This window comes from Vidua macroura, chromosome 16, assembly GCF_024509145.1.
Source record: "Vidua macroura isolate BioBank_ID:100142 chromosome 16, ASM2450914v1, whole genome shotgun sequence".
Taxonomy (NCBI): domain Eukaryota; kingdom Metazoa; phylum Chordata; class Aves; order Passeriformes; family Viduidae; genus Vidua; species Vidua macroura.
Window position 1 is genome coordinate 1070096 of NC_071586.1, and position 16229 is coordinate 1086324.

At 54.9% G+C, this 16229-nt stretch overlaps 1 protein-coding gene across 1 annotated transcript in view; it reads right to left on the minus strand.

Moving 5' to 3' along the window:
* LOC128815364 (ankyrin repeat and fibronectin type-III domain-containing protein 1-like) overlaps window positions 1-16229 on the minus strand; it is a 191087-nt gene that overhangs the window by 36543 nt on the left and 138315 nt on the right. Inside the window, exon 5 of the mRNA XM_053992058.1 lies at window positions 5096-5224. Within this exon, the coding sequence (XP_053848033.1) occupies window positions 5096-5224 (129 nt within the window). The remainder of the gene's footprint in view (window positions 1-5095; window positions 5225-16229) is intronic.

Consider the following 16229-nt stretch of genomic DNA (forward strand, 5'->3'; position numbering starts at 1 on the left):
GCCTCCCAGAAAGTTGATGACAACTCACTTTGTGTTGGCTGACTTGGCAAAGGGACAAATGTCACACAGAGAGTCCTGGGGACAGCCCCAGACGACTGTGGACAGCTGTGGGAACAGCACCAAGCTCTCAGGGAGCTGTGCAATAGCAGCACTCCCATGCACTGGATCAGGAATAGTGGGATAGATCAGTCTGCAGCTCAGCACTTCCTCCAAGCCCTGCAGCTCCACCAGGACGTGGCACTTGGTGCCAGGAGGAGAGGACCTCTTGGATGGGAACAGGTCACCTGGCTGCTTGCCCACAGCAGCAACAGCACCAATGCTGGAGGCACTTCCACAGCAGGGATTCCATACCCAGCCATACAGGGAGAACCAACATACCACTCGAGACCACTCAGAGGGAAATATTACACTTTAAATAACTTCCATGATAACAGTTCCCTTAAAAAACTTCTCTACAACCAAACCTGAAGCAGAAGGCAGAGTGCGGCAGCAGTCATGTGCCACCTCCACCAACCAGATGGTGCCAGCGGGGTTCCCACGTCTGGTGGCTCCTGCTCACTTGGCACCTTCCACCCAGGCCTGTGTGGTGTGCACGGTGGCCACTGGGCAGGCAGCTCCCTGAGCATCCCAGCTTTTGGCAGCGAGGAGCTGGGATCCAGCGCCGAGCCAAGGGTCAGGCAGGAACACGAGCTGCAGGCAGGGCTGAGCCCAAGGCAGGCGCCTGTCACCAGGAACTGACACGCTGCTGCCAGCACGGCTCAGCCTCGTGGTGGGCAGCCAAGGAGCACAACCCAGATAACGGCATGGGGGGAGGCAGGAATGTGCTGCATTTTTCCTGGCACCATGGGAATAGGCTATTCCAACCATGGATCACAGGGAGGCTGTCTGACAGGGAAAATGCGAGGAGCCCAGAGAGAAAAAGCAGTGAATAAGCAATGAAGAAGAAAACAGAGGGAAATCAGTGTGAACAAGCGGTGAGTATAGGAAAAGGAGTGTGGGGGGAAAGCAGACCCAGGAACAAACAGAAGAAGGAAAACAGAGCTAGAGCTAGAACTGAAAAGGAAGGGACAAAAGGATTTCAGAAGGACAAACCTGCAGGGCTGAAACTCCCAATGAGCAATGGAGCTGAGAGGATGCGAGAGGGAACAGAAGCTCCCAGCTCTTCTCACACAAGAGTAAACCAGGGATCGCAGCCTTTCCACTGGATTAAGCCTCACTTAAGAGGGAAGATAAATGTGGAGCATATCTCAGGTAACAGGAGATATGGCGGAGAGAAGGCCTCTGCTCACTCTAAGTGGGGAGAACAGGATTGTTGGAATTTTGGCATTGCTGTAGGACAGTGTGAGGCCTCCATGGGAATCACCAGCTTTCACCTTCTTCGCCCCAACAGCAGAATGTGGTGGACTTTAAGTCAAGAGGGCTTTAGTAGCCTTGTGCTGTTTAGGCTTGGGAGCTAGATTAGGACCACAGACCACAGAAAGCAGAGCTTTAATAAACAAAATCCCAAATCCTTTCCTGCCTAAATTACTTTTGCCTCATTTGGAGCATAAGCTGCCTTAGTGACCCAGAACACACCATCTAGCAAAGAGAAGAAGGGAATCAGCAAACCTGGGCAAAACCAGACATGTGCAGCCCCCAGCTTTCTCCGGAAGACTGGGAAAGCTCCTCTCCAGCACCTCTGAGCAGCAGGACACTGGCTCAGGGAGCCACGGGCTGAGGTGATCCAGCACATTCACAGGCCCGAACACTGGGGACTTTGTGGTACTGGCTTTAAAAAAAATACCCTAAAAAAGGTCTAATAATGAAGTATTTATTTCAGCAAACAACGTATGAATGAAAGGAGTGTTTTCTCAATACTTCACTTTTTCTCTGCCTTCTCTCCCTTCCCCCCAGCAATTTTGTTTTTAATAAGTGGAACTAACAGGGCTTCGCTTGCTGCTGGCCGGGCTGGAGAGCAGAGCCGTGCTCTGCTGGCCTGGTGCAGCACAGGAACGTGTGCCATGGGAATACAGCTGCCTTGTGCCTGGGGGAGCACGGCCCATCAGTGTGTCCACTGAGCCAGGGAGATGTGCTCTGATAGACACACACACTGTGAGACCTGACTCGGGAGCATCCCTGGGCTCGGCAGCAGCACAGGACATCCAGCCCCTCACTCATTGTGGCAGCAAGGAACTGCACCTCCCGGCACAGGGCTCCCTGGAGAAGGGCCAAGTGGAGGTGAAGGCATCTGTATCCTGTCCTACCTGGCTGTGCTCAGTGCAGGAACACAGTGTTAGGCTCCATGCAGCTCCTCCTCTTCTACCTCAGCTCCATCCACCCCCACCTGAGCATCTGAGTAATTTGGAACACTGGAAAACTGGCTCAGCTTGCCCTGTGTGGGGATGGGTTGTACTGACAATGCTTTAGTAGGAATTTCAAGCAGGAAACTCTAATCCCTGCCCTAGACTGACACCCAGCTTTTCAAAGCAAAGAGCACAGATGATGTCATGCTTTTCTACCTCCTCCTTGGCAACAGGCAACAGCAGGTTGAGAAGCTGTCCTCTGCCTTCAAGCCTTGGGGTCAAGACGGGTGGGACTCTCAGAAGCTGCTAATTTGGGAAAACATGGTCCATTGCTTTTCCATGCCACTCCTACCCATGTGGGATGAGCTGAACCCATCACACTCAGTGTGGGTGCTCACCTCTGTGCAGAGGCAGGTGAAAAGATGCAGTGGTAACCCTGGGTTATAAACACAGACAGATTTGATGCGGGCAGTTATTTGCTCTGAAAGACAAATTAGGCATCTGTAGATTTGCCAGTATATGAGCCAAGTTTCCCATCAGCCAGAGTACTGAGGAGCAGCCCCACCTGCAGCCCAGGATGGTTTGGAGTGACTAACTGAGGGTGCTGATCCTGCTGTGATGAGCAGAGATTCCTGGTGATGTACAGGAAACATGGAGAAAAGCTGTTTCACACCAAGGAAAAGGCCACGAGATCCCTTAGCAGGTCATGGCTGCAGAGAAGGCTGGAAAAATCTCTGAATGCCTCTCTGAGAACCTGTGCAATGTGAGATGGATGGGAGCAGGCAGCGGGCAGGGTCCCCAGCCCACTGCCACACTTCATCATTTTGACCCTCTGGGGTGACCCCTCCTCTGTGTCCTGACAGCCCCTGAGCTCCAGAAGCCTGACCCACCTGATCCTGGCCGCTAGGATGATGTCTGATCCAACCCAAGATGTCTCCAAGCTATGGATAAAACCCTAGTACAGGGTGAGAGTCCTGCCTGGCTGTGCCTGTGTCCCTGCAGAATGGGGACATCAGGGCTGTCTCCCTCAGCCTTGCAGCCCTGAGCTGCAGCATGACAGCACGTGGCAAACCAAAGGCAAAGGCAGCCCCTCCTCACCCAGAGCTCCTTTCCAGGCTGCTCCACAGAATCCCTCTAAAAGAGCATCGTCTACCACTGCTGTGAGTCCTCCCTGCACAAGGTGGTTTGCCAAATGCAAGACAGATGGTTTCCCCCAGGAAAACGCTATGGAGTGGGGGAAAATGTACCACAAATATCCCCCGACAGGGCTAAACTGGGACCCGGGGGCTTCAAAGACACATTGAAAGAGGAAAGAGATTTGCTGGCTTCTCGTGCTTCTTTGTTCTGAATAAAGACAAACTCTGATTGTTTTTAATGAGCTCTTTGTTGTTTCCCTATTTGCTACATTACAAATTCACATATTTGTCTCTTTGGGAGATTGAGAGTAATTGCAGACCAGGTTTTCTCATGACATCCTCTTAGCAAAGTGAAGAAAGTTGTGTAAGTGGAGAAGAAAGCAGTCTGTCCCCAAATATCCTGAATTCTTTAGTTCATTAATACCTGGTGAGCTTTGATGCTCAAGGAACCTCACAGATAAAGGAAGCCTTTGAGGAGGGTTCTACACTGAAGTGTTAGAACACACAATAAATGCCAGAAAGATCTCCAAAAAAAGCAGGAAAATTGAAAGCCAAATTCAACATTCTTGCAATTTCTAAGCATTTTTCTTTTTTCTTTTTTTTTTTTTTTTTTAAGTTTTACCCTCCTTTATCCATCTAAGGAAGCAGAAAGCAATACAATTTCTAGCTCTTTTAAATATCCTTAGCAGGTCACCTCTAACGCTGGGATGGCTGGCTTGTGATCTGCTTCCAAGACTGTTGCATCAGAGCTCAGAAACCCAGGATGAATGACTCCCTGCCCGAGTGGGGACAGCTCTCTGAGACCTGTGCTCACACGAGGGGCCCCAGGCAGCGCAGCAGCGGGAAGGAGGGAGCACTGCACCCTCTGGGACAGCCCAGGACCCTCCCACTGCTCCGGGCATGGTGACAGAGGGCAGCCCCTGGAGGTGTCCCTGCAGATCCCAGAGCTCCCACAGCGGCTGAGGCCACCCCGCTGTGGCTGTTATCTCCAGCCGATCCAACAGAGGAGCACTGGGCAGTGACGGACCACGGCAGCTCCATTCCCTGTGTGTCCTTACTGCTCTTCCTGGGGGAAAAGGGAGGGGAGGGGAGGGGAGGGGAGGGGAGGGGAGGGAAGGGAAGGGAAGGGAAGGGAAGGGAAGGGAAGGGAAGGGAAGGGAAGGGAAGGGAAGGGAAGGGAAGGGAAGGGAAGGGAAGGGAAGGGAAGGGAAGGGAAGGGAAGGGAAGGGAAGGGAAGGGAAGGGAAGGGAAGGGAAGGGAAGGGAAGGGAAGGGAAGGGAAGGGAAGGGAAGGGAAGGGAAGGGAAGGGAAGGGAAGGGAAGGGAAGGGAAGGGAAGGGAAGGGAAGGGAAGGGAAGGGAAGGGAAGGGAAGGGAAGGGAAGGGAAGGGAAGGGAAGGGAAGGGAAGGGGGCAGTGGTGGGGGTTGCCAGAGGCTGTGTGCTCATGTGCCCCAGCTCAGCAGACACTCCCATTACCCACATGAGCCCTGACAGACCTTCAGCTGGGGGATGGTTCTCCTTTGATACCTTGGGGGAGCCTCTGCAGCAGGTGGAGGGGTTTGGAGGGTTGCTGTCCCATGGGACACTGCTTCGACCATGGCAGCAGTGGGAAAAGGGGACAGGAGGGCGACTGGAGAGGCAGAAGCTTCTTCCCCCAGTCCCGTCCTGCAGCTCTTACCATTCAATGCTCAGAGACCTGGGCCGGAAGGCAGACAGCTCGGCCGAGCCATACTCAGCTTTCCTTCTCTTCTCCTGCTTCTGCTTCACCGACAAGCGGTGGGCAAACCTAGCGAGGCTGCTCTCCGACCTGGGGAGGGGAGAGGAAAGGCGTTAATGGCACTGCAGCCCTGGCCCCAGGGCACAGCCGGGGCACAGCGCCAGGAGGTGCTCAGTGCTGAAAGGATGGGGCAGTGGCACCAGCCCTGGGGGTGGGAAGTGGAGGATTAGCAGCAAGTTTGGTATTGCTCAGCAGGCCAGGACCAGCACTGGTCCACGTTAGCCAAACTGGAGCTGCAGTCTGGCAGGCTGAGAGAGCCAGGTCCTGCTCCCTGTGCAGCAAAATCACCTCCCCAGGCTGTGCATTCCTCCCCAAACTCCAACGGGTGACAGCCAGCACAGGAGAAACAGCCAGGGACATGTAAGTGAAGAGAACCAATGCAGACTGAATCAAAGACCACACACTCCTTCAGAGAGACCCTGGAGCCCCTGTGGCCTCCCAAGCAGCAGAACAGCTTCCCTGAGGAGGGCTGACATGGAAATCAGCCCACATTGGAGAGGTTTTGGAGACAGAAACAGAAATGTGTGGGAGCAAATGGATTCCACTGGAGGACCCATCTGTGCTGACAAAGCCCCTTCTCACCAGGTGGGGTGCTCCAGCGTCACTCCCAGCCCCTGGGACCTGGGAAAAGCACATCAGCAGGTTCCAGCGTGCTGCACATTCCAATCTATGCCAGCCCTGTTCAGGGAGAGCTGCTGGCACAGGGCATACCTGCCCTGTCTCCAAGCCCAGCGGCTCACAGGCTCACAGGCTGAGATTGACTAAGGAGGCACCTGCCCTGCAGAGACCCTCGGCCCTCTGCCTCCCTCTGGCACACGGAGCCCCCAGAGCCCCCCCCCCCCCCCGTGCCAAGGGTGGCATCCCCAGCCCGGGGCTGGACACGGCAGCACAGCCTATCCCTGCTGCCAGCGTGGGAGCAAGGCAGGACAAGCCTGTGGAGCTGAGACACCCAGACTTGGGCACACGACCAGGCACTGGGGCTGTGTGCCAGCCCTGCCACACACACTGCCACAGACACTGCCTCCTGTCCTCCTTTAATGTGCCAACACAACCTGCTCCCACCACTCAGCCAGCCCCGGGCTGGGCAGGGAAGGGGACAGGAGTGATTCGACAGAGGTCCCGGGGTGAAGGACAGAGTTGGGGGAAACTTTGAGCCTACACACATTGCTAAAGCCAATCCTCTCCTCTCCTCTCCTCTCCTCTCCTCTCCTCTCCTCTCCTCTCCTCTCCTCTCCTCTCCTCTCCTCTCCTCTCCTCTCCTCTCCTCTCCTCTCCTCTCCTCTCCTCTCCTCTCCTCTCTCAACCAAACAAAATACCTCCGAAGAAAGAGAAAAAGAGAAGCTGTTTCTCAGAACTGAGAGCTCCCTGCCTTTCCTCACAGTAATTAGGCCAGCCCCGACCAACTAACAGTTTTTTTCCCTGATACATTTTAAACACAGACATCTTCAATTCATTAACTGGTTATTGATTTATTTTTCAGCTTATGAATTGCTGTTGCCGGGGATCGGGTGGAGACAGCTTTCTGGAGAGGGCTCTTGTCTCTCCAGTCCCCGCCGGCAAAGAGCTGTTCAAACCTCCCAGGGCAATTCTTTACATTCTTGAGAAAAAATCCTACTTTGATGTAAAGGATGAGGTTTGCCTTAAAAGAAACCCAACACAAAACCCAAACCCTAGCTTTCCCCTGCTCATAGCCAGAGAAAGAGGCAATGAAGAGGAGTGATCCTGGTGCTCATAGAGAGAGCCCGGCACCAACACTGTCCCCACCACCTCACTCTCCTTTGATCTGGTGTCAAAGCTCAGCTGGAATGAAGAAGATCCCATTTAGGGAGGAGTGAGAGGTGGGCATTGACAGCCAACGCTCTGCAGCAGCCCCAGGCACGGTGTCGACACCAGGATGAGCAGGGCTGACCCAGGAATGGGGCTGGGCAGTGGGAACAGGTGCTGCTGGTTCCCTATAGCCCCTCCTCAGTGGCATTTGGCTGTTCCTGCCCCTTCCCACCTGCCCAGGAGGAGCTCCTGTCACGCTGCAGGGATGAGGGCTCCAGCCCCAGCTGAAAGGATGCTGGGAGTGTTTATCTCCTGAGACCTGGGGACTGCCTGCAGAATCCTGCCCTGTCTGCTGTGCTGACCCCACCTCCACCACATTCCCTGCACCATTACAGCCACCCCTCCAAACTGGTCATCAGCAGGGATGAGGGGCTGGGAAATCCCAGATATCTGGGAACTCCCAGATACCCTGCACAGATACAGGAAGGCAGCAGCCCCTGTCACAAGTGCCTCTGTGGTGCCAGTACATGGCCTTTGCAACGACTACCACGGGAACAACTCCACACCCAGGATCTTTACCTGGATGAATCCACCTGCCCAAGCACAGCAGGAGCAGCCACTGCATCCTTCAGATTGGATGAAACCAACTGCATCTGTCAAGAAGAGCTAGTGGGTGAAAACAGGGCAATGTGCCACATATCATCAGGGTTAGGCATGAAGAACAGTTAGTCCTGGGGGCAGGGTGGGCTGGTGGGGCTGGAGAAGCCACTTGGGTGCTGAGGAACATGTGGCCTTGCTGTGAGTCCCCAGTCATGGCATCAAGGGGAAGGCACAGGGAGACAGGGAATGGATGCTCTCCAGCCCAGGGCAGGTGCTGCCCAGATCTGCCTGATGCAGGACAGACAAGCCAGTCCATGTATGAGTCAGAAGTTGACCAAGAACCTTGGGGTGCTGATTTCACCCCCCAGATCTGCTGGCCACCACCTCCAGCTGCTACAGCCCAGGTAAAGGAATGGCTGTGACAGCTCTGACAGCCCAACACCTCCCCACTGGGAGTTGTCAGCAACTCATCCAGCCATGAACCAGCCTCCCTCCCCTCTGCCAGACCCCAAAGCTTCAGCAGAAGCATCACTAATTAGAAGCCAGGAGCACATTACAGATCATCTGGCAATTTATACAGAGCTGCTTTACATAAACCATGCTGCAGAAGGGGAATGAATCATACCTGCTCTGCCAGGGCCCTGCTGGTGGGTCAGCTCCTCCCAGCTCCTGTGCTGAGCTGCCCTGGTCCCCTGGGGTCAGAGTGCTCCCAGGGCCAGGATGGTGTGCCCAGGGCTGGAATATTCCCACAGCACTGGGTACTGTGCCGGGTTTGGGCTCTCTGGGTGGCAGGCGGGGTGAGACTCCAGCACGGGGAGGGGGATGCTGTGGAGACCACAGTGTTACTTCTCAAGTGCTTTCCAAACATTAATAGATGTCCCTGTCCCTTAATAAGGATCAGTGTTAGGGATCTTATGGTAGAAGCAGGGAAACTGAGGCAGGGAGAGGGCATGCAGGTAAGGCAGATTCCCTGTGGCTGTCAGCATCGTTTCCCTTGTGCGTTTATCTGATGGGCGAGATTTCGGTGCCTTCCCCCATCAGGACCACACACTCAGGCCCACAAGTGCTGGTCTGGGGAACAGGCAGCCCCAGGTGCCACTGTCATCCTGAGCCAGCTTCATCTCAGCCATGGGATGGGGACAAGGCCAGCACCGCTCCCCCAGCCCTGCCACTGCACAGCACTGCCCCAGATCCATCCGGGCAAGATCTGGGCTCACCTGCCCAGCCCTCCCTCAGAGGCAGCATCTCTGCAGCAGCTCAGCACTGGAGCAGCAGGACTGACACGGCAGACACAGCTGGCACCTGCCGAAGAGTCCCCTCACACCAAGGGGACACACGGGAAAAGCCATCAATTGGAGCATCAACCGCAGCACCGGGAAGAATTGTCTCCTAACAACCAGAGAAGGTTGTTCAGCTACTGTGCTGTATCATAAATCACACCTCTGTGACTTTGCCATCTGTCAGCCAGATTACACGTGTTCAGAGTCCCATGTCAGCATTTAAGTCAGAACACGGCATCTTTTTCCAGAAATAATTATCAGTGCTGAAGGCTCTTGCAGCAATATCCATCCTCAGCCCTTCCCTCCAAAGCTCTGGACAGAAGAGAGCTGGCGTTCCCAGAGGGCAGGACCACTGTGGCACAGCGATGCACAGCCTCCATGTGATATGTCCCCCCTAAGCCCACTGCTTCAGGCACAGGGTGGGGCAGGGTCTGGCATGGCAAACTCCCCACTGGCATCAGCCATGGCACCCAGCACCCTGAACCTGCAGGGACAGGCAGAGGCTGCTGCTAAAGGGAGACAGGGACAGTGCTGACCCCAGCCTGGTGAGTGCTGAGAGCCCAGGAGTGTCCAACCAGCATGAACAGAGTGCCCAGAGCAGCACCTGGACACCAGCCTGGCCAAGGGGGAAGAGTCCAGCTAAGCACAGGGCACAGCTCCCAGTGCCCCAGTGCGCTGTGTGACACAAGCCTGTACCCATCCCTTCAACCCCACAGATTTTCTGGGAGCCCAACCCCACAGGGGTGACTGCCAAAGCCCTCAGCCTGCTGAGGCAGTGGGAAGGCAGGCAGAACACGGACATGGAGGGCTGGCAGCCTGTCCCCATCCTGCCTGTGCCTCCAGCAGCTTGCTGAGCCGGCACTGGACACGGCACCCCAGTGCACAAAGCCCTCAGCCGCCCTGGGATGAGGACAAGGGGCTGAAGCGCCGTCCTCCGCCCCCTCGCTGGCCAGGCAGGCGGATGAGCAGTGACATTTCCCAAAGCTCAGTACAGAAACACTCGGGCACTGGATCCATCCTCCGGCCTCACCCGCCACACACAGGCGTGGATCCGGCCGGGGGTTCGCAATCACCACCACATTCCTCACACCACAACTGGGAAGTGATGACAAGCAAAGTCCTGATCCCTCAGCTCCGCATCCCTCCCTCCCTCCCCTGTGGTGATCCGCTAAAAGCCTTTTGGCAGCTTGCAGCCGCCGGGGTGAGCGTGTGCCCGCAGGAGCCCGGGTGCCTCAGCGCCTGCTGGCACAGCAGCACTCTGCCATGGCCGGAGCTGCAGGGACACCAGGGACCATGCAGGCACAGCTGCACTGAGTGAGGGATGCCCGAGGTCACGAGAGAGCCAGCCACTGGCACAAAATGACCAGCACCAGCAACACCTCTGCTCCACCATGCACCCAGCCAAAGCCCCCACCACCACATGCATACCAGCCATCCATCCCACAAGACAGCACATCCAGGCAGGAAAAGCTCCCACTTGTTGCACAGTCCTTAGCCTGAGACTCAGGAGCCAGCACGTGCCTGTGGCTCTGAACTAACCCAGATGTGGGCAGGCAGCTCCCAGCCTCTTCCATCAGCACAGGCAACAGTCCCGGGATGAGCCATGGGCTGCCAGCAGCCCAGGCAAACCAGCAGCATTTCAGCTGGTCCTCCCTCCTTGAGGAGCAGCCCCTGCACAAACAGCTTTGAGCCGGGCTTATCCCCACCAGCACCCTGGCTGCAGCAGGTCTGGGGAAGGTGGCTGTGGCCGGGGTGAGCAGTGCTGCGAGCACACAGCCCTGCACTCCCTGGGCTGTGGGGCTTGGCTGCTGTCAGTACTTTATTTGCACAGGTACAGTCAGGATAAAATAGAAGGAAAATAACCAAAGCTGGAAAGGTTCTTCCCAAGCAGGGAGCAGTCTTTTGGGAGAGAGAGGGTTTGGAAACCCTCATGGCCACGAACACACAGTCAGCCTCCAGGCAAGTGCTGGCTGCGCACACCGCTCTGGCAAGCCCCGCTCACCGGTGGCATGCTTCCCACTGACCACGGCACCAGTCACGAAAGTGTTTCCAAAGCAGCACCCAGGGCCAGGACCCCAGTGAGCCATGCCCAGCTGTGCCCTGCAGGGATGGGGACAGGGACAGATGCCCACAAGCCGCACAAGCGATGCTCACTCACCTGCACAGCCTCTGCTCCCTTTGCTCCTGGTGCTTGGCTCACCCACTGCCAGAGCAGCAGCTCATCTCAGGGCGTCTCTTCGGGAGAGTCCCTGTCCCCTCTATGCACACTCCCATCCTGAGCGGGGTCCCTGCTCCCATCCACGCTGCCCGACCTCCTCAGCTGCCACCTCCGCTTCCCTCACCCATCACTTCAGGTTTCTCATTTGCTCTGTGCTTGGCTCCTTTTTTCTTTGATTTTTTTTTTCCTCCCAATCTTGTTTCTATAGAAACGAGATTAGCAGAGGGGGAAATAAAACAGCCCCATGTGACTCAGATTCCGACACTGAAGAATCTCCTGGTTGCGTTTGCCGTGGCTTTACATAACCAGGAGCCTGTGCGGGCTCAGATGGGGGTACCGGGCTGGGACGAGGGACACCAGGAGAACCAGGCTCAAGTGAGCGGCATCAGGCTCAGGTGAGGAGTACCAGGCTCAGCTGTGGAGGGACTACCAGGCAGAAGGCAGCGATGCCTCACCTCCACTTGCTTTGGGTTTGCTGTGACACCCCTGATGCAATTACATGCCACCAAACCCTGCTGGTGCCCCCATGAACCCCTCTCACCCTGCATGGCCCTGCCTCACTACCTGTTTCCATTGAGAAGGGGAGAAAACAGAGGCAGGGATGCTGAAAACTACTCTGAGTCTCACCAAAACCTCTGGGGTCCCCAGGTGAGCTTTGGAGGAGGAAGCCCCAAGACTCCCTCATGCTGCCAGGCTGTTCTGCCCCTGCCCTCTGCACTCAGGAAAGTGCTTTGGGCCACTGGTCTCTAACCTTCATGGACTCATGGGTGACCATGCAGACAGTCTGGTGAGCTGCAGACAGGCACATATTCCACTCTGCTGACATTCCTCTGCCTCAATCTCCCAAATCTGCGAGCAGTGCCCATGACTGGGGCACGCAAACCATGAACTGAGCTCTTCCATCACTGTTTTGGGGACTGACACAGAACACTGCCCACAGGGACTTCCCAAGCCCAAACCTTAGCTCCCAGTGAGCTGGGAAGTGCTGAGGATCCTGCCTGAGGACCCCCATGTGTTTCCTTAGCTTGGGGACAGATGCTGATTGCACATGACCAGTGCTGCCTGCCAGGGTCACCCACCCAGGGCTTCTGCTGATGAACTCTCTCGTCTGTATGACACACTGCTCTTCTGCTGCACCTCTGGAAGCTCAACCCCCTCTCACCCCCCACTCCCCAGGTACTGCCCAGGACTGAAAAAGAGGCAGCATGCCCTTTTACTTGGGTACTTTTTATAGTGATAGGACACGGAGAAACAATTTTAAAGAAGGGAGATTTAGATTAGATGTTTGGAAGAAATTCTTTGCTTATAGTGTGGTGAGACCCTACACAGGGTGCCCAGAGAAGCTGTGGCTGTCCCTGGATCCCTGGAAGTGTCCAAGACCAGGCTGGACAGGGCTTGGAGCAATCTGGGATAGTGGGAGGTGTCCCTGCCCACAGAAGAGGGGTGGAACAAGATTATCATGAAGGCCCCTTCCAAGCCAAACCATTCCATGATTTCTAGGATTCTGTGAAAGGGCAGTCTAGGATGATGTCCTTCCAGAACACAGCAGTGAGGTGCCTTCCCCATGGAAGAGCACAGGAGCTTAGCTGGGCTAGCAAGGCAGCAGAACATCTCAGGAGGTTTGGCTCCAACCCAGAGGATGGGACATTGGCTTATCCAGTTCCTCCAAGTCCCTGGTTTTCCTTTGGTATTTCAGTGTCCCACTTCTCAGGCTGACTCAGCCATGATTAGCTGGTGAGCTCTGCTGCTGTGACAGCCTCAGGCCTGCCTGCAGGATATGACATTAGGAAAACTCTCCCCCCCTAGGGGCACACTGGTGTTCAAGGGGGTCTCAGTTCCCTCCCTGACAAGCTCAGGACAGATCAGGCAGAATGTCAGATCAACTGTGGGCAGCCCTACTGAGAGCAAGTGATGAATTCAGGCATATCCACTTAACCAAACTTTTCCATGAGTTATCCCAGAGGGCTGGGGATCTGATGTACAGGTTGGGTGGTGCTGCAGAGAAGGAGCTAAAGGCTCATGCAGTGCTGAGGGGATGAGCTCTGTGAGGGCCCTGGCTCACCCACCTGCTGAGGGCACAGCTGCACACCCAAACCATCCTGTCTAGTGGGACAGAGCTGGGGATGCCTGTTCTGACCCAGCGAGGAGGGTGCTCAAGGGCAGGACAGCTGGGCAGCAGCCTGAGGCTTCCCAAGGCCAGGGAGAGGGGCCCCGGGGATGCTGCAGATGGGGAAGGAGTGACAGAACTTGCATGGGAGGGTAAAGAATGAATATAGAGGGCTCATCAAAAGGGAACAAGAAGAGATGTCTGACAGCCCTGGGATATGAGGCTGCAGCTCTAGACAAGTTGATCCTGAGACCCTGAACCATTCCTCCCCCTGCCACAGCTCACCTCAATATGAGCAGTTGTTTTGATTACCCTAAAACAGTAAAGAAAAGATGGGTCAAAGTACAACCCCGTGAAAACCACAGCGCAGGGCAGCCCCTTTCACTGGCCCAACACAGCTGTGGTCACTGGGTAGCTGAGGAAGGGGTTTTTATAACAACAAGAGTCTCAGTGGTCACTGACATTTGCAGATATTAGGAGCCATAATCAGTGCTTAAAGCCTGTCAGTGAGTGCTGCTGTGCCAAGCCTGACTCTTCACAAGCTGAGCAGATGCAGACACCAGGACTGATGCTAGGCTGGATTCCCTAGAAAGGACCAAGCTGGACTCTGCAGGTCCTGGCTCTGCAGCCAGAAGCCAGGCAGAGCAGATGGGATTCTCTATTTAAAGTATGCTAACAAGGTCACAGAAACGTCTGCCAGCAAAAGGACTTGGATACCTTGATCTAATTATAGCTGGCATTATCAGGCTGCATTGCAATTAGCAAGTCAGTGGCCAGTCTCTATTTCTGGTCTGCAACACGAGGCAGGTTGGTATTCCAAGGAAGAAGGAGAAGGGAAGCAGGGGGAGCAGGACGGAGATACCTCACAGTGTGTTTAAATAAGCGGCACAGCTGCTTCCGGGTGCTGTGGACAGGCGAGTTTTATTTGGAGGGTGTTTATAAGGAAAGCCAAGGAGAGAAACACAACCCTTCCCTTCTGCACAGCCTCCGTCAGTCACCTGCAAGCAGCTCCTGACCCCGCACCCGCTCCTCCCCCCCGATGGTAAGGGCTGTCCGCACCCTCCAGGAGAGCTCGGGGTCCCACCAGACCTGTGGGGTCCTGTGCCTCAGAGCTGAACCCGAGCCCAGCTTTTCATGGAATTGTGAAGGTTGGAAAAGTCCTCTCAGATCATCCAAATCGACCATTCCCCCAGCACTGCCAAGGCAACCACTGAGCCATGTCCCCAGGTAACACAGCCACACAATTTTTAAATCCTTCCGGGGGATGGTGATTCCACCCCTGCCCTGGGGCAGCCTCTTCCAATGCCTGAGCACCCTTCCAATGCCTGAGCACCCTTCTGTTTCTTCCAGAGAGGAAATTTTCTTTAACATCCGAACTTTTCTAAGCTATTTAGAAGCCAAATTGAAGCAGCATCCAGGAAGGAACCCAAATACATGTCCTACTTGAACCCCACAAAGCCTATTCCCACCGGCCCGTCCAGTGTTCAGCACCAAACCAGTCACTTAAGGACAGCTGACAGCAGCCAGAATCCCTGGCATTTTTAGAACATCTTTTTGTTTTCTTTGAAAACCAGAGTTTTTTCAAACTTAGAGCATTTGATGCAAAGTATATGATGCTAATCCAAGCAGAAGGAACCATCTGATGAGTCCCAAATTAAAATGTTCCTTTGTTTTGGCTTTCAAACATTGCATTTTAATACTAATGCACAATCAGAATGGAAGGTAAATTTGCATGTCCTTCCCCTAAAAATTCTCTCTCAAAACAATAATTTTACTCATTTGCATTTTGACAATAACAACTGTCCCCTCTCTGACCAACATCTGTGCTGTGACAGAGATGCTGGGAACATGTGCCACAGCCTGCTGAGTCATCCTGCACCCCAGCATGACTGTGCCACTGGGGAGACTGGACCTGCATCAGTATCATTCCCCACCCCGAGCAGACATCTTCCAGCTGGAAACCCACCCCCACAGGAAACATCCCAAGGGTGGACACAGCAAGGAGGCAGCAGGATGTGCTGCTGAGAGCCCAGGAGTATGAATGTGGTCTGAAAAGGGGCTACAGGACCTTGCAAGAGGTGGGATCCTGGAGACAATGTAAGATGATCAGGAAGTTTCCTCTCTCCAGATTCTAAGCAATATTTAAGCTGGGATCTGCACACCTGTGCCATTGTCACATTAAGATCCTGTTGTTGCCATTTGGTGCTCTAAAACAGCTGAAAAGGAGGGTCTGGGGGTGCTGCTGGCTGAGAGCTGGACCTGCCCCAGCCATGTGCACCCAAAACCCCCCTGGGCTGGGCTGAGCCCCAGTGTGGGCAGCAGGGGAGGGGGGGATTCTGCCCCCTCAGGTGAGACCCCACCAGCAGAGCTGCCTCCAGCCCTGGAGTCCCAGGCCAGGAATGACATGGAGCTGCTGCAGTGAATCCAGAGGAGGTCATGGAGATACTCTGGGGGCTGGAGCCCCTCTGCTCTGGAGCCAGGCTGGGAGAGCTGGGGGTGCTCACCTGCAGAAGAGAAGGCACCAGGGACACCTCAGAGCTCCTTGCAGGGCCTAAAGGGGCTCCAGGAGAGCTGGAGAGGGACTGGGGACAAGGGATGGAGGGACAGGACACAGGGAATGGCTTCCCACTGCCAGAGGGCAGGGATGGATGGGATATTGGGAAGGAATTGTTCCCTGGCAGGGTGGGCAGGCCCTGGCACAGGGTGCCCAGAGCAGCTGTGGCTGCCCCTGGATCCCTGGAGGTGTCCAAGGCCAGACTGGACAGAGCTTGGAGCAACCTGGGCTAGTGGAAGGTGTCCCTGGACATGGCAGGGGGTGGAACTGAATAGTCTTTAAGGTCCTTTTCAGTGCAATCCATTCCACGATCCTACGATTGTACGTAAGCAAAGATCTTTTTCTGACTCCCAACCATGAACCAGATCATTAACAAGGACCATTTCATGACTGGCACATACCAGTGTGCTTCACTCTCAAAATTAACACTCTACTTTAAACCCAAAAATCCATCCATGTACAGACAACAAATAAATAAAACCTACAAAATAACACGGTCAAAAATTCCT